This window comes from Ceratotherium simum, chromosome 23, assembly GCF_057802395.1.
Source record: "Ceratotherium simum simum isolate JZ-2026a chromosome 23, ASM5780239v1, whole genome shotgun sequence".
Classification (NCBI taxonomy): Eukaryota; Metazoa; Chordata; class Mammalia; order Perissodactyla; family Rhinocerotidae; genus Ceratotherium; species Ceratotherium simum.
In genome coordinates this window covers 12,951,391-12,975,605 of record NC_141922.1, presented here as the reverse complement: position 1 = coordinate 12,975,605, position 24,215 = coordinate 12,951,391, and the positions used below count along the sequence as shown (strand labels likewise).

The following is a 24,215-nucleotide window of genomic DNA, read 5'->3' as shown; positions in this document are numbered from 1 at the left end:
TCAGAGTTAAATGAGAGAACAAATGTAAAATTCCTGGGACACAGTAATCACTCAATAAATGTTAACACATTTCTCTTCACATAGGATGGATATGAATGAGGGCAGGAAGACTGGCTGGCAATCAGTAATCTACCTACGAAATGCTAAGAGCCTGAACTAGCTGTGAAAGGGAAACTGGGAGACAATTCTCACCAAACACTGGTTATAATTCTGATGAAACAGACGTGAGAGGGTGAGGGGAGAAATGACAAAACAGAGAAACCCAGGCTATAACCACAAATTATTCTGATTAGGGGGAGGAGGGAAAATACGTGGTCTTCAACATTTTTCACTGGAGCACCTCTACTGACTTTTAATACACATTTTTGTTTGAAATGGCCTTTGGCCAACAGAAAGAAAGGAGACAATAAAAAAAAATTTCACATGTCTGAATATCTATTTATGTTGCCAAATATGCAGAAGGACCAGTTATGAGTATGAGGTTTCCCTACATGGAGATACCCTGAAAAATAATATAGTTATCCTTCAATCATTCTAGTGCAGCTGTATATAGCCCGTAAGAAATACTGCAAGAGAGTAGGGGAGACCAAAATCCACCATTATCACAAACTATAAAACTCAGTTTTGTAACAGAGTGCAGCCTGCCAGCTCTTTAAATAAAAGCCTATGGTTTCTATTTATGGAAATTATTGGGAATTATATGAAAAAAAATAACTTACATCAATTTTTGAAGTTTTGGCAAATGCTCCCACTGGATGTACATGGTCATAGAGTATTATGACACCCACCATTACCCTCAAGCAGAATGACACTGTCTCTTCATTTGTAAATCTGCTTCTGTATTCCCTGGAGGGTAGAAAGGATGGATGGATGAAGCACATCACAAACTAATGAGCTGATTCAACTCTCAGTTGATGCTGAAAGACATAGCCTGTTGATCTCTAAAAGGGATGCTAACATTATGCACCTCCCCGTCTTTGCAATGAGATTTCCAGAGAAATGAGGTGGGTGGAAGTTATAATTTACATATTGTGGTCTCTATACGCACCTGAATACGTTACCCCTTCTGCTTGCAGGGATCAGACAATTTTAGAGAAATCAAAAGTAGCCCCAAAGTACAAGTTTGGGGATGGGTGCTTTGTAAAGGCTGTTATCACCACTATGATGAAAAAAGTCACTAGCTTAACAGAGCCAGTACGTTTGCTATCTAGGGGCTAACTTGATCTAAACATGTTATTGTATTCCTGAATTTTAATTTGCTAAAATTCAATCATATTCTTCTTTCATTTGGGAAAAAAGAAATAGAACTTTTGTCTATAGAGAAGGCAGCATGGCATAGCAGAAAGAGTCCAGAACCAGGATGGAGACATCCAGGCACATGTGTGGGGTCGGCCACTGTGCATAAGTCCCTCCATTTCCCAGGACATCATCTCCTAAATGAGAAGGATGATGATCATGAGTAGCTGCCCTCTTACTTCATAAGGTTTTCCAATAAAATGATGTATATCATAGTGCTTTGGAAAATAAAAAGCTCCACAAAAACAAAAGTCATCTAGTAAAACCATATATTATTTGGGAATCCAGGAGCGATTCTTTCTGCCTGCTGTCAGGAAAAAGCAGCCAGAAAACTTCGTGGTACACATCATAAATGGCTTGAGAGAGAGGAGAAACCCAGAAGAGAATTCAAGTTAGTGTTGAAAAAAACTGAAGACTGAGAACCGATGCTGAGAGAGAGGGATAAGAAGAGTGACTGCAGCTCTCTAGCAAACAGGCAAGGTCCTTTACTGAAAAGGAAGAGAGTGGTTATGAGAAGCATAACCAAAAGAGCTTTCAAGCTCATCCCCTACCCCCCAAAAAGCACCACAAAATCCCCATTCTGAAGAGTGTAAGTTAGTCTGACTAGTGTGAGGCACCTGAAAACCAACTGTTCTTTATACTTAACCAGAAGTTACATTAAGCTGCCAAAACTATTTTAATTTTTTCATATGTTAACACTGGATAGTTGGGATATACTTAATTTCCACCTTCAAATATGACATATTCATACCTAGACAACCATTTCAACAGGAATGTTAAAGTGAAAAAGATCAGCTAATACTCACGGTGTTTCAAGCATGACTCTGCATACACTAGCCATGGTACTTAGACAATCTGTGGTATTTTCTATTGGTAAATTTTTATTCTGTAAAAGTGTATGGAGAACAAAAAAAGTAAAAGTGACCAACAGTTATTACTTAAGCATAATTTAAAACCCAACATAATATGAAAAATTAGCAACTTTAAAATCTAGTTCCTACTCTCAATTTTGTAAAATATGCACTAGATTCTAGGGACTGTTCTAAGCTCTGGGATACAGCTATGATCAAGATAGCCATGATCCTGTTCTCCCAAGAGGCACTTACATTCTAGCTGGGTGGAAACAATCACAATATGCAGACTGGGCCTCGCAGGCCATCAAGTATGTGGATTTTATCCTAAGGGTACTGGGAAGTCACTGTAAACATTTTAAGCAGACAAGGAAGGGAATGTGGTTTATGCTTTAAGAAGATTACTTGGCTGCTCTTTGGAGAAAAGACTAGAGTGGGGCAAGAGTGGAAGAAATAACAGTCAGAACATGAATGCAATAATCCAGGTAAAAGAATGATGGGCTGATCTGGAGAGGTAGCAAGAGAGGGGTTAAGTTTTCAGATTCAGGGTGTATTTTGGAGGGAGAGCCAATAAGACTGAGGAAGTGGATGTAGGGGGTGAGATAAAGAAAAGAATTTAGGATGATAACCCTTAAGTTATTTGCTTGTACAGCCTTACTATTAGTTGAGATAGCAAAGACTGGAGAAAGGGTAGTGTTGGGAAAAAAAAATCAAGACTTCAGTTTGGTCATGATACTGCTGAGGTGTCAACAATGCATCCAAAGAGACTGCAAATGGGCAGGCAGATATGCACACGTGGGTGTCAGGGAAGGGACAGGACTCAGTGTATACACTGGGGAGTCTATCAGCTTAAGGATGGTATTTAAAAGTCATGGGACTTGCTGAGGTCATCATGTCTGCAGACAGGCAGAAGAGCAGCAACGCAAGAACAACGTCCTAGACAACGCTTACCTCAGATACAAATTTTGTTGTGGCATCACTTAAGGTTTTCAGCATTGGGGTTGCCTCAGCATAAAACAAAGACATTCGATTTGCCAATTCATTATTTACTTCATTTTCTCCTTCTGCCTGTGTGGAAAATAAGAGTACTTGGCATCAGTTCATAAATTATCAAATGTAATAACATTTATAAAAGAACCTAGGCAGACTGCCTTTCTCATTAATGCTTGTTAAATTAATCTACTAAATACTCTTATATGTTAGACCCTCAAGTACAAATAATACTTAAATATTCCTCAAAAACAAAAAAAATAAAAATGACATTAAGCAATTTTTAAAAGATTAATCTTTAAAACTATTTTAAATGATATTAAGCAATTAAATAAAACCTTGATGGGCTACTACTGTATACAAGGGATTGTTCTAGATGCTATGGAAGATAGGAAGATGACTGACAGTGCACTTGCCTCCACTGGGAACACACAAGAACCCACATAGCATCCACAACAACATGCTAAGAGATAATGACTGGAAAGGGGGGTGACACAGAGACTAAGTTAGACTGGAAGAAACTAAAATGGACTCATAGAAGGGTTAGGGTTTTGCAGGTGATGATGGGCAGGTATACAAGGTATTCCAACCAGTCAGGAGGAAAAGCATGTTTTCCAACGCCTGGGTAGAATGTAATTCCACGCAATTCAACGTATTCAGTGTAATAAGGGGCAGCAACTAGTGAAAGATAAGGTTGGAAACGAAGATTAGGGTCAGACTGTAGCTTAGGTTCGTATTTTTCTTCTGTGTAACGGGGAGCCACTTAAAGTGTGAGAAGAAAGGAATGACAATTAAGTCAATTTTCTAAAGAAACTTAACTGATGATAGTGGGCAGCCTGTACCAAAAAGAAAAAAAGACTGTAGGTCAGAAAATGAGTTCTACTGCTATAGAATGATTGCCAAAAAGAGAACGAAAACTAGGCTCTCCACTGGGACAGAAGTAAGAGATAAAAAGGAGGACAGGGAAGAGATTTCAGAGATATTTAAATTATGATGACTGGATTTCCCTATAATTTTTGAAGGTGAAAGACAGTACAAAGAAGACTTTAATGTCTTTGGCCTTGAGTGATAGAAGGATGGCTGTAACAGAGGATTGGGTGTTTTGCTTTTATTTTATATGGTGGATATAAAAAGACAGGTGATAAGGTGAGCCTCACAGCAGGACTTGGTCTATGCGAAACCAAACTGATGCAAATAACAGAGGCTTCATGGAGGAGAAATCCTTCCTCCAACCCAGGGCCTGTCTTAGAGAAACCACTTCAGAAAATATTTTTTCCACAAAAAAAAAAACATGAACAGTCTCCTCTGGTACTTTTTTTAACCTCCTATGCCACTTATCACTCCTTGCATGTTTATATAGTATTTCTTTATTAAACTATCTTCTTGAGGCTAGGGCTGATCCTAGAAATTTCTCTATTTTTTCACACCAATTAGCATGATACAGGTCCTCAAAATACCTAGAGAAAAAGATAATACTTTCTCCATATTTAAGGTTTTACTTATGGCATTTGACTCCTTGGAGGTAGAAAAGGCTATTAAACAGCTTAAGATGAGAAGTCAAGAGGCTAACAAGCCTAAAGATATCAGAAGAGACACTATTCTAGACAAGGAACAGGCACAGGGGACATTTTCTCAAACAGCCAGACTGGGAGCAGAAGTGCTCCAAGTCCATGACCTTGCTCTCCCCTCTTGCCAACATTAGTACTTCTCCTATCCCAGGTCAATTTCTCTCCAGGATTCTTCCATTCTAAGAATATGGGGACAAAAAACTCATAACCACTAATTCACAAAATTTTTGTGCAGTTAAAATGAGAATACAAAGAGAAATTTTCTAAGTATCAATGTTATACAGACAAAAAGCAATTTTATTGAAGTAGTCCTGGGAATTTAAGGGACTGAGTGGAAAAACAGGTAAACACCATACGGTTTACTACATTTTGCTCTTTCTTCCCACAGCTGTGGTTGCCCATAATTACTAACTTTATTACTAGCTTTAACTTTACCTGAATGAATGAACGAATGAATAGAAAAATAAAAGAATAAACTGAACAAATTAAGAGCTGAATTATTATCACCACCCCTTAATTCAAAGCATTAACTTACTGGAACATTATTAATCCTCATACGACTCAATGTTCTTCTATAATAGCTGAAATCATTCTGTATGGCAGGATTTGTCATCTAAAGAAGACATTTATGAAAGGAAAAGGTATTATGTACTAAACAATAGTGTAAAAACTAAGTGAAAAATCTACTAAATACAGTTTTAACCAGTTAAGTAACATTTCCTAATTTGTAATACCACTTTAAGAACTAAAACTGGGGGGACCAGACCAGCAGCATAGTGGATAAGTTCGCACGCTCTGCTTCAGCGGCCCGGGGGTTTGCAGTTCGGATCCTAGGTGCAGACCTACTTATCGCTCATCAAGCCATGCTGAGGCGGCATTCCACAAAGAAGACCTACAACTCTACAGCTAATACACAACTATGCCCTGGGGCCTCAGGGAGAAAAAAGAAAAAAAAAAGAACTAAAACTGGTATCATCTAAGAAGGCTCTCTGCACTTAAATTATATAACATTACTCAGTCCTTAATGAACATATAAAACTGTGCAGATTGTTTTTTAGTCACAGTCAGTATACTTTCCTTCTTCTTTTCAATCATTTCCAGGAATGTGTAGGCACTAGTTTTGAATTATTACAATATAAGTATGTATATATAGTCAATAGGGCAATTGAACAGACTAAAATTTTATATACAAGTGATTTGTGTACAAAGTATTAATAAGAGAAAAACTGTCTATGATATAATCATAAAATGTTGGAGTTAAGAATTCAGCTCTTAGCTCCTGATATGAAATCTAGTGTTTGTTTCTTTACACTCACTCCTTCTAAGAAAAGGATGTTTACAGGTAGATAGATAGGAAGGGAGAGAGCTGGAGACGGAGAGGTAGAGAGGGAGAGGGAAAGGAAGGGAGGGGGGGTGGAGGGAGAAAGGGGTGGGGAGGGGAGAGGGAGGGAGAGGGGAGGGGGAAGGAGAGAGGGGTGAGGAGGGAGGGGGAGGGAGGGAGAGCATGGGAGAGAAATACCTTAACATTTTTATATAAAAGAATGTTGGGAAAAAATTGGGGACGAGCAGAAAAGAAAAAAATATTAGAAAAGTTCAACACTCTTGTTTCAGAGACGATTTTTAAAACAAAGTTAAATGAAGACTGAATATTGGGTAATTTGCTATATGTTATGCATATATCAATAGACCTGCATAATTTTTAAATCCAGTTTTCCATTTTTGTTAAGGATCAGCAGACATCATTTAAACACATTTCAACAAGGTCTCCAGGCATTTCCTCCTAGTGCACATTGAAAGTCTCCTGATTTTCATAACAACCAGGGCCAGCAGAAAATCTTACCTTGAGTTCATCAAACCGGAGTGTAAAGTGAAGAATTTCTGCAAACTGTTTAGCAAGAGCCTGCTCTCGCTCTAGATGCTGGGTGGGCGAGTATGGGGTACTTGTCAAGGCTCCCAGAAGACCCCTTAATGCTGCTTCTGAAAAAAAAAGATAAAAATGTTAAGTGGTCTGTATCTCTCTGATATTTGTTTATTAAAAAGAGAGCAATTCTGGGGCCAGCCCGGTGGCACAAGAGATTAAGTGCGCGCGCTCCGCTGCGGCGGCCCAGGGTTCGCGGGTTCGGATCCTGGGCGCGCACCGACGCACCGCTTGTTGAGCCATGCTGTCGTGGCATCCCATATAAAGTAGAGGAAGATGGGCATGGATGTTAGTCCAGGGCCAGTCTTCCTCAAGAAAAAAGGGAAGGATTGGCATCAGATGTTAGCTCAGGGCTAGTCCTCTTCACAAAAAAAAAATAAAAAATAAAAAGAGAGCAATTTAAAAATGTTATAATTTTAATTCCCATAAAAGCAAGACCTCTTTAAAACCCACATTAGCTAAATATAATCACTCAAATTGAACACTGTTTAACAGAATAAAAACCTTAAAGAGATTAATTCAATTTTATAATTCTGTAAACTCAAATTCAAAACAATGCAGAAAGTGAATCTGAATTAAATACTAGGATTAAAGGGCAAATTTTATATTACTTTCACCATTCTACAGAGTGATTTTTTGAAATAGCAATTGTTACCTACAGCTGAATAACTTCAAAATGGCATTGTGTCCACAGTGAAATCTGCACGTGGCTATGAATGAATTACCAACTTACACTTTGAATATGCTGTTTATTTATAAACATAAACTGCTTTCTTTCAGCTACTAAAGGAAACAAAATATTTGCTTTAATAATTAGCTTCCCGAGTGTGTCAAGAGCTTGGCATCTCAGGACCATAATACAGACATTCTAACTCATTACGTAAATAAAATGGTCACACTGAAACAAGTGTTACTTTTGGAATGCCAGACTAATAAATATTGTGTTTAAAAATGAAAATACTAATATTTCACTTCAAAAAAATCATAGAAATCAAACTAATTCAGATACAGATTACAGAATCAGAAAAAAATGCTAGATTCTATTCAGATAAAACAAGACCTTACGGAGTTAGATGGTGATCTGACATTAATGAATAAATGTCAGATTAATAAACAAATGTTAATGATAATAAATTTATGTCAGATCATCAACCTTTAACTTAAAAAAACACCAGCTCTACTACTTATGAAGACCTAATTACGAACAACACCCATACTATGCGCTTAACCTCGTCTCTCATTTAACTTTCACCATTAACTATGACGTGGCATTACAGATGGATAAACTGAATTTCAAAGAGGTTAGACCCCAAGGAAATGGCTAGTAAATGCCAGGTGTTTCTGACTGGACAGCCCTATTTTTTTCCACCATAATAAACTGTTTCTCATATACAGCAACATTCTACCTAGCCTTCTGTAACCTTCTAAAATAGTAATCTACTGATTATGACCAATAGTCAGTAATTCTTATGTGTCTATCATGTGCCAGGCACTGAGCTAGACACTTTACAGACATTATTTGTAATCTACACAATAACTCCAAATGATAGCTATTATCTTCTTTTTATAGGAAGTCAGAAAATGTACTGACTGTCTACTATGGCCCAGGCACTGGGGAAACAGAGATGAAGACAGACATGCCCTATGCCCACATGGGGCCTAATGATTCAGAGAGAGGAAAGAAAATTATTACAGTTGTGACATGTGTTAAGCAGGGAAAGTACACAATACAATGGAAAGGTATAAAAATGAGGCCTTACCCACTTGAAGGCTCAGGAAAAGACCTCCCTAAATAAGTGACATCTGGGCTGAGAGCGGAGTGCACTAAGAATGAGCAAGAGTTTGCAAACAGACAGGGCAGGGAGCCAGATCCTGAGCGGAGCAGAGCATGACACAGAAGAACTGCAAGAAGACCAACATAAGAGGAAGAGAGAGGGCAAACAGGAGAGCAACCTAAGACTAACACACATGCATGTAATTTGTGTGCCACATCAAGCACCCTGGCCTTGTCATCCTATGTCCCTGGAGAAACTATTTAAGCACAATATTGATATCATCAAATTGGCATTTAAAAACTCCACTTCATCTGCAGTATAGAAAATGGATTGTAGGAGTACGATGGATTATTGAGGTGCAAGAGTGGATGTGAAGAAGATCAATTAAGAGGAAAAACATTTTTTGGCTATTTTGAAAAATAATTCGCTTCTCCCAATATTCATTCCATGTGTCAGTGTTAATGTAAGTGGAAAGCAAAGTTTGAGAAGTATGAGAACAGGAAAAACCATTTTAAAGAAAACCCAAAAGACCAATACTGTTAGAGGCTGTTAAAAAAAAACAGAAATTTGCATTTCCTCGGTTTTATCAATCTCAGGGTTAATTTCAGCATTCACAGTGCTCTACCACTTTGGGGAATGGAAGACCCTCCTCCAAGGGGTGGAGTCAGCTCTCTTGGCTGAGTTGGGATGGCCAGTGACCGTAGTTGGAGAACTTCTGTCCATGAGTGGCTGAAGCCCTCAATGGCAGATCTATTAAAGGGAAACTCAAGATGATAACGCTGCTTATTTGCCTTGGAAGCCGCTAGATCAGCTTCTTAGCTTGGGGACCTCTGCTGATACAAGACAGCCTACTAGCCTACAATGCCGTGTCAAGAGAGGATTCAAAGACAGAGGATCCCAGAAAGTGGCCCAGGTCTCTGGCTGAGTTGGAAAAAAAGGGAGGTCAAAGAAGAGATGGCGTAGAGATTGATCTCTCTGATGAAGCTCCTAAAACAAAATCATGTGGTTATGGTCCTTAGAAAAGGTAGATGACAAAGAGGAAATTAATGGGCTGCTAAGCCCTAAATTCTGGAAGAAATTAGCTGGTAGAGCAGTGCAGACACCAAAATTATATAAGAAGGTTGCAAAGAAGAGAACAACTGGGAGAAATAACAAAGACAGATTAGGCCACAGTGCAGAACAAGAAGAGGAAACAACTGGATGAGTAGGAAGAGAAGGCCTCTGCAGAAAGTTCCCCTTTAGAGACAAGAGCCATTTATTCTCATCAACTGCCATCCATTTACTATCAAAGACCAGTCCTTGACTCCTCAGAAAAGAATCCAAAGGTTGTGTACTGGGGGGGATTTAAAACAGCCAAGAGACATGACCACAATTATGGTGGGCACTTTGGGAGCTTCTGAGTAGATTTTGATAAATTCAGTTCAGTGAAAAGGAGTCAACATATTGGATAGACTCACTCATTATGACCCCCGGAGGTGGTCCCTACAGCAAGTTCCTGGAACAGGAAGAAGACTGAGGAGACACAAAGCAGTTTGTTTACTGTCTATCAGACAACCTTCCCTCAGGCAGTTACCTCAACTGGAAAGGCCTCAGACTGAAACAAGCAAGTACAGGATGTTTTCCAGGCCAGCAAGTTTAAACCCTGTTGGCAAAGCTCAGTATCTTCCAAATTAGGCAAGTGATCCCTTCCCCATTCCTCTATAAATATGCCAACTGACAAGGGATCAGGATCCCTCTTCTGGAGCACACCCCATGATATATCTGTAGTGCTCAGGCCAATCAACAATCTCCTTGGGACCGCGAGCCTGTGAAGGACCATGTGCATCATGACAGCTGTGGGGCGCTGTGTGGTATCCATGGTGCTTAACCTCATCTGTGGCTCAGCAGTGAGGTAGGAAAAGAAGAGACAAGAGAGGTTTAGCGGTATATACAGCAGAGGGCTCAACAGACTGGAGGTCCAGATAGGATACTGAAGCTCAGAGAATTTAAGTGATGTGACCAAGACCACACAGCTAATAAGTGGCATACACCAGAATTCAAACATAGGCCATTATGCCTCCAAAGCCTAAAATCCATAATTATTGCTTTTCCTAAACACCCAACACATATTTGATATATCAGCTGTGTGTATTCATTAATCCATCACTCACTCACTCATTCATTCAACAAACATTGAGTTCCTATCATTTGCAAACAAGAGTATGCATCCTGTCAGCAAGGAAACTGGAAACATTATTGACCAGGTTATTGGCCAAGTAATGAGGAGTAAACCATCAGATCTTAAATTTGTACTTTGCTCATAAATTTACAGAAGCCCCTAAACTACAACAACAAAGGTTCAAGGCTCCCACATGACAGCATGAAAATTGCTATTTCACTATTACCTGTGTTACTATACCCCTCTGCTGAAATGGAACACAGCACCCATGATGGAACACACACCACTAGCCTGATTTAATTCCAACAGTTAAAATAGAAGAAAACATGTAAAGCCTGACTGGTTTGGCCTATTTTACAATTTTTTGTACCGGCAAATGCTAAGAGACCAAGATAAGCTTGAGTAGGAACTGAGCACCACCTAAAGCAATTTAACTTGAAAGGCAGCTAGGAATTAGCAACAAAAGAGAAACTCTAAATAAGTGGGAGTCAAGACAATTAAGACTAAAAGACCTAGGCTCTCTGAGGTTACAAAGCTACAGACTACAGAGAAACTTGATTGAAAGGCTAGTGTGAAAGAACTGATTGTCATGCTTGGAAAAATAACTTAAAATTCTTACTTCTAGTAAGAAAAGGATAATTTACACAAACAGTTCTATCTCAACTATTATTTGTCTTTACATTTAACAGTCCGTACGGCATCTAAGAAAAAATCGCCATTCTTACTTTTTTTAAAACATAGGCACTTTTAAAAAAAATAGAACTTTAATTTTAAAACAGCCACACAAATGGCCAAATAGCTAATATAAAGGTATAAGGAGGGCAAGATATAAAAAACTAGGACATGACAGGGACCTATTGCCAAGTAGAAAGCACATGACCTAACAAACACAGGGATGGTTTGCCACTTAGCTTTGGCCAAATGAGATGCAGATCAATTGATCAATCGTTGCCTAAGCTACTAGTCTTCCCAAAGCAACTGGAGACAAAAAAAAAAACAGAACACAAAACCCAAATAATTCCCAATTTTTAAACCTGGCAACCAATTACGAATTTTAAAAGACTGTGTGGGCCAAACAAATCACATTTCAGGTCTAAATTTAGCTTATGAGCCCCCGTTGACTTCTATCTTATAGTCTGGTTTTCTTATCAAATTGTATTACTCATTTAGAATATGTAACACGTTCGTACAATTCAAAAACCAAAACTATGTAAAAACGTGTCAAGAACTTAAAAACTAAACGTTTCAGATTTCTGACATACGCGTATACTGTTCAAAAACCAAAACTATGTAAAAACATGTGTCAAGAACTTAAAAACTAAATGTTTCAGATTTCTGACATATGCGTATACCGCTCCTCCACTAAGCCCACAACTTCACCAAGTAAAGCCCTTCCAATTTACATCTTTCAAATTACATGAGCAGCTAAACCTTACCTGCTCTGCCTTCTTCCTTCTCCAAGAAAGGGAACTCCAACTTTGCTTACTCAACGTAGTGAAGGCACAATTCTCATCTTTGAATAAGTTTTCCCATGCAAGGGAAAAAGCAAATGGTCTTGAATTCTTTTTGCTTTAATAACTCCTTAGATAATTTTGGGTGTATCATTAGCTTCCTATTTCTCATCCTATACAGTTTTAGATACATGAACTGATCATAATCAGCAATGATTTTAAGAACACAAAGATCTAAATAACCCAGGAGCCTGAGGATTAGTTCCCACATATGGGAAAGAATTTGCTGTAGAGCTGGAGAGAAATTCTACCAAGTGGTTTCTCATAATAGGACCCTTTAGGTTGCAGAGATTTCCTTGTGCAAGTCATAATTTGTCGAGGAAAACGTCTAAGTGAATTAAAGACCTGGGTTGATAGAGATGATAAGAAGATCACGCTGTAATCTTATAGTCTAACAAGCTTGCTCTACCTATGTAACATACAAATTGAGCAATGTGAATATAAAATACTCTCAATAACATCTAGCATCAATAAATGTGTTTTTCACTAGGGAAGTAATATAAAACTTTCAACTTACCTAACCTCTGAGAAAATTCATAAAATTTCTTTAATTTGCCTACTAGTGGAACAACTGCACCCCATGCCTTCTCTTGCAACTTCTCATCTGCTGGATGCTGGATTGCCTTCAAAATCCAAGGAATAAAATAGTTAGAGTTTTAAAAATCACAACAGTGTTATTTTTACATTAAAAAAAAAAGGTTCTAGCAAACATAGGAAACCCTGGTATAATCTACAAAATAAATAATAATGGACCCAGGAATGCTGAGAGTGGGCCTTCTCAACTCCATGGATACTTTAAACCTATTATAATACACTCTTAGTCACCCTGCAATGGATATGGATATAATGGAATAAAAAACAACACAATCTATGTTTGTTAAATATATTATGCTTTGATACCTTTTAGAGTCACAAAAAAGAAACCACTTTATATTGTTTCCCATATCACAGACAGGCTTTCTTAGTTCTTTGTCTAAGAATTATTTTAGTGGAATAAAAGGAAACCAAAAAAGTAAGTCAATAAATGAAATAAGATGCCAACTCTGGGAAGAGGCTACGAAACTTCCAATAATTCAAATTCCAGGGTCCAAACTAGCTTTACAAAACCTAACAAACACTTAAGAACCTAAATCAACCTAAAAAATGTGATTTAGAAGTTGTCAAAGATTCTTATTCCCTCTAACTAAACTCTTATTCTGGAATCCAGGTTTTCTCAGGATTTCCTGAATAAGGTGGTGAAAAACTAGTTTCAAGTCTGAAAGGGGAGAAAATAAAACATAACCTAGAGACTCTAACATAAACAGGAATATGCCTCTTTCTTTGCCTAGTCTTTCAAACCATCAGGCAATCGTTTGCGAATATAGAAAGTTATTCCCCCAAAAATATATTTTCTTGCTTTCATCTTCCTTTTGCTTATAGATGCTTTTCTTAATCCTTTATGGAACTTAATGCTTTTTTCAACAACCTGGTTTGCTTTCTCTAACATCTTCAAACAAGCTAAACACACCATCTGAAAGTTGCAACTCATAACCAAGGCAGGGAGCCTGCTTATAAACATTATTAGGAGGTACCTACATGTTTAGATATTCCCAAGGCACTAGTACTCTGACTTCATCCACATAAAACCAAAAAAAAGAAAAAAGCAAAATAAAATTGAAACCAGAGAGAATTAGAGGATGCTCTGAATAAATAAGCAACAAACTAAATAAATGGGCTATACACTGTTTAAGCAATTTGTTTTATAAGCTTGCTACTGTAATCAAATTTTCTTGACTTTTTATATAAAAAATTTTTAAATGATGCTTAAACACAAGAGGAGTCTGAAGTAAATCTCATTTATGTGACTGATTGGAAATATTTTAAACTGTTATAGAAATTTGACACTACATGTAATAATCCTTATTTCACATTATACTAATATGAATATTTCAAAGGGACTGTGACATTATCCTGCTGTATATAAAAAAATCCTTTTAGCCTCAAGCCCAAATTCAGTAATGTTTTATATCAAGTAGTAAAAATCTGCTTATTTATTATTTAGGAAATAAGCAAACAGATAAAATTTTTGAATTTATTTTCTTCTCTTGAGAAGCCTATTCAACTTTTCTTGCAAGGATCTAAAAATGATTTTCTAAATATCTACTCAATCGCGTAATACCAAAACGATCTAGCAAATGTCACCCATTTTCATGACTTAGTAGAGTTAACTATTTCCCTGGCCCTGTCTTGCCTGGATTTAGAACTGAAGACACTGGCTGCTCCTTTAAGACAACATTTTATGGTTCTCCTTTTAATTCTGTTTCCTTCTCCTTTCACATCAGTTTCATTGCTGTTAAACAACGTTTTTGGCACCGCATCCACTACGGACAACATGCAAAGGGCACTTAGTAAATGTCAATGATGAGGTGGTCGTGGAGCAGGTATTCTAACTCTCATTTTCAACAATGCTACAACTGATATGGACGTATCAAAACATTAGTGCAAAGTTTTTATTTCACTCTCTAGTGGTTTATCCTAGAGAATAAGCTTTATTTATTTAATAGATTCTATCTTAAATTTCATTCTATCTTCGAGTCATGTTTAATAAAATGCTATTTAAACAAAATATATATAATTCCACATCATTAGCATAGCAATAATGGTAAACTCGCAGTCTGTGTTCTATGTGTCAGGCATTGTGCTGTGCTGTTTACATGGATTATCTAACTTTATCCTCAAAACAACTCTACGAATTACCTCCACATTTTTGCTACCATGAATAAGGCGGCCATGAAAGTTTTTACATTTATCTCCCTCTTGAATGGTAGTCTTTTGGAGAGCATTTTCTAAAGTCGTAAGTATCTGGTGCAAGAGCAGAAATCATTTGGGCTGGCCCGGTAGCGTAGCGGTTAAGTTCGTGCACTCCGCTTTGGCAGCCTGGGGTTTGGTCACAGGGTTAAGAGCTCCTGGTTTCACAGCCCCAGATGCCCTCTTTGAAATGACCTATATATAAACTTTTCTATCATTTTATTCTCTTCTAGAAGATTACAACTGAATCTTAATATGCACTCAAATTAATATAAAGACTTCAGGGAAAACACTATTTTTATTATAGTGAGCCTTCCCACACAGAAGCAGAGTAACCCTTCCACCACTTGGGAAGTTTTTAAAAAATCCTAATAGTTCTACTTAAAAAAAAAAATCAAATGGGTAATGGTCTTTGTCTCTATAATGAATGAGATATTTTTTCTTTATTGTTTACGGGAGACAACTATAAACAGTTGATAAGAATTCAATTATAAAACAAACTTTAACAAGTTTAATGATATAACACTGACGAACAATTAAAAATAATTTGTAGCACTAATAATTAACATGAGACACTATGAAACATTTTTTAGAACAACTTGTGAATTGGTGTGACCTATAGGGAAAGAATAATTTATCAATTGGTAAATTAAGATCCTGCTTAATCATTTAAATCTTCAATTTCCATAGGTGTTTGACTTTTCAAAGTACGTTTAAATGTTTAGAGAACTTGAATTTTACAGAAATGGTTACATGCCTTCCATACTGAAATCTTAAGGTTGTGCTTAAGGTAATGATATCGGCACGATTAGTGTAAAGCTCTTATTTCTTCAATAGCTACTAACTGCTAGTAAGCCCTGCACTACGTGCGGATGAGACAAAAATTAGTAAGAAACCAGGTTTACCCTCCTAGAGCTGGAGGTACAGTGGTGGAGAGAGAAACGTCAAATACCAAAGGCTTAAAAAAAAAGTAATGGTTCCCATAAAAGAAACGTGTGTAAAGTGCTAGGGCAAAAGAGGAAGGGAGAAGCAGGGGTTTTTTGGGATTTGCAGGAAGGACAGGAATTGAACAGGAAAAGAAAAAAGGAAGGGCATATTCCAGACAAAAACAAAGGCAAGGAAGAGTACATGTGCAAGACATTTGGGGAACAAGCAATCCAGTGCAGGTGAGGTGAAAAATAGAATTCACATTATCTATAATTTCCCTCAGTTAATGGATCACCAACTGCTGATCTAAACTAGAAACCATGGCATCATTTAACCTCCCCTTCCCCTTTATATTAAATATCCAGTCAATCACCAAAACCTGTGGCCCCTTAGTCCAAAACATTTCTCGAATCATCATCTTCTGGTGTCTGCACTTAATTCTGCCTTCACCAGGACTCCAAATATCATTAGAGAAATTGAGCTGGATATGGATTGTAAATCCAATAGACTGATCCTTGATAATCTCTGTACTATTAGTTATAGAGAAGAATAATAGAAGCAGAAGGTGGGGGGAAAATGAAGAAACAAAGTGTAGGCTATGCCTTGAAGAAATGTGGTAATAAGAAAGAGCGAAGGTTCCAAGGCTAGGGAGTTTCCCTGGGTAGTACAGAACACCTGAGTACGTGTACATACCGAGGGGAAGAAGTCAATAAAAGAAAAAAGATAGAAGATGTAATTAAGAGAAGGAATAATTAGAAGAGTAAAGTTTCAGCATAGGAGGGAGAACAAAGGTAGAGAAGTCAGTCTTGGTAAGAAGTCTTTCGGAAGGGACATAGCTTCTTCTGAAAAAAGAGATATATGGAAACTTGCATAAGTTCAGAGGTTAGGAAGAAGAAAGTTGAGGGAGACCACACCAAACATCTGCTCTGTGTTGTAAAGTCATCAGACAGAGTTAGAGGAGTCCAGACCACAAGGATGATTTCAGCTTCCTCCTAGGAAGCTTAGGAGGAACGGAAAAAACAGAGTGGCAGAACAAAAAGCCACAGAGTTATGTTCTCTCCTCCCCTCCAAAAAAAAGTATAAAACAGTCCCCCATGGATACTATAAATTTCAGGTGTGAGAACAACCAAAACAATAAACAAAATTTTTTTTAATATACATAAATTACATATTTATAGAACACTGTTTTCCTTTTACCCTTATATCACTGCAACCACTTTTGAAATAATGCAAGTGATCTTCCTTTAAATATAATACTTAACACACAACAGAGAGTTCTCAAGTATAGGCAACAACAGAGATGAAAAAGAAGAGGGACACACTGATTTTTAGTTTATTGGAAAATGTTTATGCTTTACCTCTCGTATTTCATGGCCAGCTCCTCTATATGACTGCAAGTCCTCCAAGATGCCTTCTGCATCTTTTAATACTACATTCACCTGATTATAAATTTCCTTCTCAGACTCTGTAGGCTGGGCATCTAAATAGCAGGAAAGCACAAGAAAATTCACAGTCACATGATTTTTTTTTTACTACATGTATAACTCTAAGCAATTAACAATCCAAATACCTAAAGATGACTAACATTTTCTTCAATGTTAACTTTGCACTTCTTAGAAACGACTGATAACTTTTCCACAGTTCTACATTTGATTAACTAGCCTCAAGTTTGTAAATATCACAAAGAAGTAAGGAAAGAGCAAACATTACTATTTATTTTAGTTACAAATCATGACTTGGTATATTAAATGAACTTGAGGATTATAACTCAAAATTTACACTGTGATCGTGTTAATCACCTTTTCTGCTATATTCATCACTATCGTAATGACTGCAAATGCTTGAGTAATGATCTATTTTAAAGCAACAGAAACGAAAGGCCGACTAATATATCTTGCTCCTCTATGGTTTAAGGCAGAAACTACTTTATTTTCCCATAAAGTTCACTTTTAATGACTGAGTTTTGACATAAATAATTAAGAAATGTTTTGATAAAAGAATAGTGTTCAAATGCTCCCCTTTACTAGGGACCACTTTAAATCCTGTACCAATGAACTTCTCTGCTGCTGAACACAAGGGCAACAAGATTCCCATGCAGAGGAGTTCAATTATGAAACTGCTCCAGAATTACTAGGCTGCTGAAAATTGGACACTTTAAGCTACAATGCTATCACTGAAATTTTGAAATACTAAAGCAAAAATTGAGTTCCTATATACTTGGGATTGAGTGAAAGAAAAATGAAGGAAGAACTGTAGTTATAAAAAGCATAATCAGGAACACAAACATACGGGCATTTCCACCACCTGTGGTGTTAGCCACAAAACACAGGTTAATGGATGACTAAATCTGGATTTCTCTCTGCTAGACTCCACGTAACAGAAATCCTGTTTTTAATAACTTCGTCATTTGCTTCTCTAAGGATAAATCTTTTTTATTTAACACATTTGATTATTTTTTGGAGGGGGGAATGGGCACTCCGTGAGGAAACTGAGTTTTTCATAAATCTTTCCAACTACACCACATTCAGTATCACAGATAAGGCATAAAGCACTTAAAATGATAAACATTATGATTACCATAATGTTTTAGAGAGAAATTACACTGGCAGAACACCTCCATGCTGAAATTTCTTCTTATGGGGCTAGGGGAGGCAGACCAAATTTATAAACTGAATTAAGAACACTTCTTCGTTTACCAATCATATAAAACTAGTATCTAGATATTTCTGCATGCTCTTCACCTCCCCACAAATACACAATGATCTATATATTCCTTTCCTTAGAAAATGTAAAGAAACTTAGTTCACACATGAAACCAGAAGTTTAACTGTAACTTTATTTGTGCTTGGGGCATGTCATAATTCAATTCCACCTATTAACCTGCCAACTAGTCAAAAATATACCACATATTTCAACAATTACAGTACCAAATTTTAAATTCAAAATACTTAAAACAGGACTACAGCAACAATAATAACATTCACATGCAAAGTCAACTTAAGACTTTGTGTTCTCATATCTGTTCCCTTATTTTTCAAATTTCCTTTCAGAAATCATGTTTTCTTTTTTAATGAAAATACTATGACAAAATAATTACACAAGAGGAGCCAAATGAAAAATTAAAACGACTCTGTGTCCAAAGCCATAAAGGTATTACTAGGAGCAAATACTGATAGAGTAGCTAAATGATTCTTTAAAAATCAAAGTTTGTCATTTAGCAGTAATATTTTTTCACATTTAGCCAGACCATATTCTCCAAAGTAATAGTTAGACACACACTCTAAAAAGTACACCTCATAACTTTTATACTTACACTAGATGCAGTAGAGAAAAATACATTTTACATGCAATAACAGCAGTTTTATAATTTTTCTTATGGAATTGTGAAACTACAGACATAACATCAATAGTAGACATATCATAGTTTGAATTCATGAAGTGGGAATTCATGACAAAGGACAATTTTTTGACTATTAAATATCAAAAGATATTTGTGAAGTTTAAAAATACTAAACTATGTATTTTTGGTGTGGTGACTAGTTGCTAACAAAAAAAATGCGACACTGAGACTTACATACAAAAGAAACATTATCAGGCAGATTTAGATAGACCTTGGAAGTGGTTAATAATTATTAAAGGTTTAATAAGTACCAAGAAATTTAAAATGAAGGAGAATATTACAGGTTCCCCTAAGGGTGAAAAAAAATACCCAGCACCACACTGATTAAACATTTTTTAGACTGTCACAGAAAAGTCACATTTATAATTTTGAAAGCTGCTGAAGACTGCTGTAGAAATGAAGACAAACAGAAAATAGCAGACAGGTAAGCACTACTTTACTGATAGCAAGTCATGCAAAAGGGTGAAATACCAGGGAGGGGAAAAGGCTATATAAAGTAAAGCATTTTTTCAAAAAATGGTATCATATAATGCAACCAAGACTTGTCACTTTGATTTTTCAGAGCAAAGAATGAAAAATTTTATTCCTTGAAGAAAAATGTTCCACTTAGCCAGCTACTAAAAGGACATTCATTTGATTGCAGAATAATGTATCTACTACTGAGAGTAGTATGACTGATTACTCATCAAGCTTAGTTTAAAAAGCTGTTCAAGGGAAATTAAAGCATGTTTCAGTTGCTCTTATTGTTTGAAGGTAAAATTAAATATCTTAATAACTTCACATTAGCTTCCTATGGAAGAGTCACTGAAAATAACTGCTAAAATTGAAGTTGCTATGGTACAAAAGGAGGCAAAGATCAGCTATAAAGGAAAAAAATAAAAAGTCACATAAAAATTATAATTGTGAAAAGGGTTTTTTCTGCTTTAATCTTGCATTCATTTATTCAGTAAATGTTTACAATCTATCTCCATAAGTCTCATTGAGGCAGGGACCTCAACGTATAGTACAAACCACTGTACTATAAACTCAGTACCTAGTAGATTTTCTATAATAAATATTTTTTGAATGAATGAGAAGGTACAGAGATATAAATATGCCTCCAGCATGAGTTAAAGGAGGCTATTATGCATTTTTATCTCTGAACAAATACAACCCTATATCATTTTAGGAAAATAAATATAAAAAAATGCCTCCAGAATAAAGATATTTGAAAGTACAGGGCAAAAACAATAAAAAATATGCAAGAGGTAAAATGGAAAAATAAAGTTAGACTAAAGGGGTGGGTATCAATATTTTTAAAGATGGGGGAAACAGGTAACATAAAAGACACAAGAATTAGAGGAAATGGATGACTAAATGAAAAGGCACTATAACAAAGAATTAGAGAAAGTAAGATTCTATTCTCATTTACAAATGACCACCTATACTTACTCTCCTATTTTGGCCTACTTGGAGATAAGCAAATCAAGGTTAACTAACAAATACTGGACTTCCATCACTTACAAAGCACTATGTTAAAGCTGGGAAGGGGCGTGAAAATAAATACAAGTCCCTCTTCTCCCAAGAACCACAATTTAGTGAACTAATAGATGTAGTAGTTACTCAGGCTAAAGATTAGTCATCAGGAAGAGCCATAAATTAACAATGTCATAAAATAATTCCAAGAACTAGAAGATGCTATACAGGCCCCAATTCAGTGCTTTTTATATGATGTCATCAGCATAACTGCTGCCAAATTTTATTGAGTAATTCTGGTCTTATATTTTAACTGAACCGTTATTCTTAATTAAATACAGTTTTATCATATAGGTATAATTGGTTTTAAAAGACCCTCTTTCTAGTACCTCAAGAGTAGATAACAATATGTTTCATTGAACTCAGAATGTCATTTCATGCCCTGAACCTTTGTACATGTTGTTCCTTCTTTCTACAATGTCCTTCACTAAATTAGCCTGAACCATTCTAACAGACCCTCCACAACCCAACTCAAATAGCATCAGAAAGTCTTCCACGATGCCCAATCTACTCACTACTAGATAAAGTTAATCTCTTCCTGATTTACACCTCGAATGTAAATTATGTAAAGGAAATTATTAGTTTGCATTTCTGTCTATCCTACTAGATTGAGAACTCCCCAAAGGCAGTGGTTGTATCTTAGTTATCTTTGCATCCCCAGCTCCCACTGGCTGGCATCCAGGAGGCAAGCCATTAATGTATGTTGAACTGAAGTGAAAAACAGTATGTGTGTGCACACGTGCATAAATTAAGGGAGTAATGACTTACTTTAGACATAATCTTCATTTTGTAAACTACAGGATTCCATTAAATTATGTTTTAAATGTACTAGGACAGTTAATTTGTATATACCTTAATGCAAAATGCCAGTATATCTATCCGTATGAAATTATTTCTATAGATGCCCAACCACAGAGACACAATGAGCTAGATTTAACCAATTAGAATGATGGAAACAGTAAAACTAAATTACTCTTGTAACCTGAATATTACTGTTCATCTAAACAATGAAGCACTAAATACTCTATTTAATAAAAGAATGTGACTTTATTCTCAGTAATCATAAGGAACTGGCAGATCAACTGTGTTGGCAATTTTGAGTCTGGTATAAAACAGTTTAAGAGAGGACCCATCAGATGGGCTAAAGTCACTATAGTAGCCTGACGATAAGGTAACCTTTTACAAATGCATATTTCCAAAAAGAAGACAAATATGCAAATATCCAGATGAGAGTTAAAATTGATTAAGAGAACTCTAATGTTAGACTCAAAAGAAAACACTTAAAAATCTAAGTAAGAAATAACTATGGGCAAACTCTGGCCCACTATACAGTATGTTTTCACTAACTTTCATTTACAGTATGCCAGTAAGTGTCAAACCAAAAGTTCTACAATTAAGAAGTTAACACTTTATGTGTACTTCTTCATTATGGTTATTGTCATTGTTGTTAGCAATTTTAACCTTTTCCTGCCACTAAATTAGCTATTTAAATTTTAAGGATAATGATCCAAATCTCCACAGACTGGAAAACCAAGACCAAATACTATTTTAAATACTACAGTAAATTCAGGCTTCTGACTTGACCACAACATAATGCTAGGCTTGTAAAAAGATCAAGTGCCAAGTCTTGAACAAGATCTTGACTGTATCAAAGCCAAGATTCTGCAAATGAAAGGAATTTGAGACAAAGAATAAAAAGGAGACAGAATAGCAGAAAAATATACAAGACCAAGATTGAAACAGACGCAAATAAAGTACAGCTCTAATGTAAGTTGCCTCATCTGAAAGGATAATCTTCAAGTCAGCAATCTGCTCAACATCCCCAAGCTGATTAAAATTCATGCTAAACATGCACTTAAAATAGCATTGTTAAATTGTTGAGAAGGGTCAAGAAAACGAATATTCATTTAATAATATTTTCCCCTAAAAACCCAACAATTTAATATGGTCCTGATATTGACATTACTACTCTTTGCTAGCCTACACACAGTACCCAAACTGTAACAGAACACTTATAGAAATGTAATAAAAGTAGAAAAATATCAGAGACCACAAATTATTCCATAAAATGGAGATAAGCTATAAATTGATGTGTTCAGATAACTGTCCTGGTTTAAAGAAAAAATACATAAATTATTCATAAAATAGAATGAATTATATAATATCACATACACTAAATTGAAGGTGATGAAAAATGCAATGACGATCTGGGAATTTATTTTAAGGAATTTGTTTATTTTGTTTTTAAAACCAGAAAGGTCTTAAATTTTAGGTATTTAAAAATCTGTTCAATAAAAATCCAAGGGATCACACGATTTATAAGTTAAGGGCTATCTCTTCACCCTTTCCTAACAATTTTATTGTGATTAAAATAGCAACATTCACACTAAAACACCAATTTAATATCATTGTTCTCAATTTGACAACCAGACAAGCTAAAGCAATACTGACAGCCAAAAAAGCAAAAGCTTTTCAACATGCACGGGGGTCAATGACACTTACCTGCCACTCTCAGACCATATTACAATAGGTCATGCAACATAAAACAAACAGAAGGCAAATTACTTAAAGGTCTGTGAACCCATTATTTTTCTTTTTATTTAGAGTTAGAAAAAAATGAATTCCTGAAATAAATACATATAATGAATTTCTCCACTTTTCAAATTATCTGCAAAGATTAAATAATTAAGGTTCACACCTACCTTTTAATATTATGCCCAAAATACTGAGCTTTGAATGGCCTTCATGAACAGATTTATATTTAAAATACTTCAATAGGTACATAGAATAATTGAAACCTAGTCAATTTTTCTCAGCTGCAATAAATTTTTCCCCGAATATTGTCTCTATTACCAATTTTTGAAGTAGCATTTGCCCTTTCCATCAAAATTTCTTCTTAAGAATGTTTTCATTAGAGAATCTCAAATGTTTTCATTAGAGATCTCAAATTATAAAATAATGTCCAACTAAGAGATATGAATCTCATAAAAATTCAAGCGAAAACATTTTATCACAATTTAATCTATAAAATATGACTTCCAGTTCTAGAAGGCACTAGAAATTTTACTCAAACAATTCATAGCTCAGTCATGCAAAGCAGTTAAAAAGATGGCAAAGTGGAAACATTCATTTAGTGCAAGACAAACGCAGTCTACTGCAGGCAAAGAGAAATAGATATAAAATCATCTTCTCACTTTCAAAATCAAGGAAAAAATTTGGCCCCTGCTCAAGGTCTGTGCATGTCAAAACTTTAAGAAGATTCCCCATGTTAAGGTACCTGTCAAGACAAGAATGAGAAAAGAGAAAATATCCCTTTATAAAAAAGAACATCTGAAATTTTTTTTTTTTTTAAATAGTAACAGGGAAAACGTTCATTAGGCCATGAATTCGTCCTTCAGGTTACCCAGACTGTGCTCTGGCAGACAGCAAACCGGGTTCTCAAGGTGTTGATATGTAGGACCTAGAGGTGAAATGTGGTTTTCCTGTACACAATGGCACAACTGTTGGTCTAATTCTTCT

At 36.0% G+C, this 24,215-nt stretch overlaps 1 protein-coding gene across 10 annotated transcripts in view; it reads right to left on the bottom strand.

Annotated features, from left to right (window-relative positions):
• The window catches only part of CYRIB (CYFIP related Rac1 interactor B), a 144,543-nt gene that overhangs the window by 6,458 nt on the left and 113,870 nt on the right, over positions 1-24,215 (bottom strand). For 8 of the 10 annotated variants that reach the window (XM_087447450.1, XM_087447454.1, XM_087447453.1 and 5 more), the window contains 8 exons: positions 23,891-23,973; positions 17,140-17,261; positions 12,585-12,690; positions 6,546-6,682; positions 5,241-5,318; positions 3,099-3,215; positions 2,103-2,182; positions 720-846 (listed from right to left, as the gene is read on the bottom strand). In XM_087447450.1, coding sequence (XP_087303576.1) covers positions 720-846; positions 2,103-2,182; positions 3,099-3,215; positions 5,241-5,318; positions 6,546-6,682; positions 12,585-12,690; positions 17,140-17,261; positions 23,891-23,963 — 840 coding nt within the window. In that variant the 5' untranslated portion in view covers positions 23,964-23,973. Of the gene's footprint in view, positions 1-719; positions 847-2,102; positions 2,183-3,098; positions 3,216-5,240; positions 5,319-6,545; positions 6,683-12,584; positions 12,691-17,139; positions 17,264-17,744; positions 17,896-23,890; positions 23,974-24,215 lie in introns of those variants that run through there. The other 2 variants (XM_087447459.1, XM_087447457.1) reach the window with 2 other exon arrangements.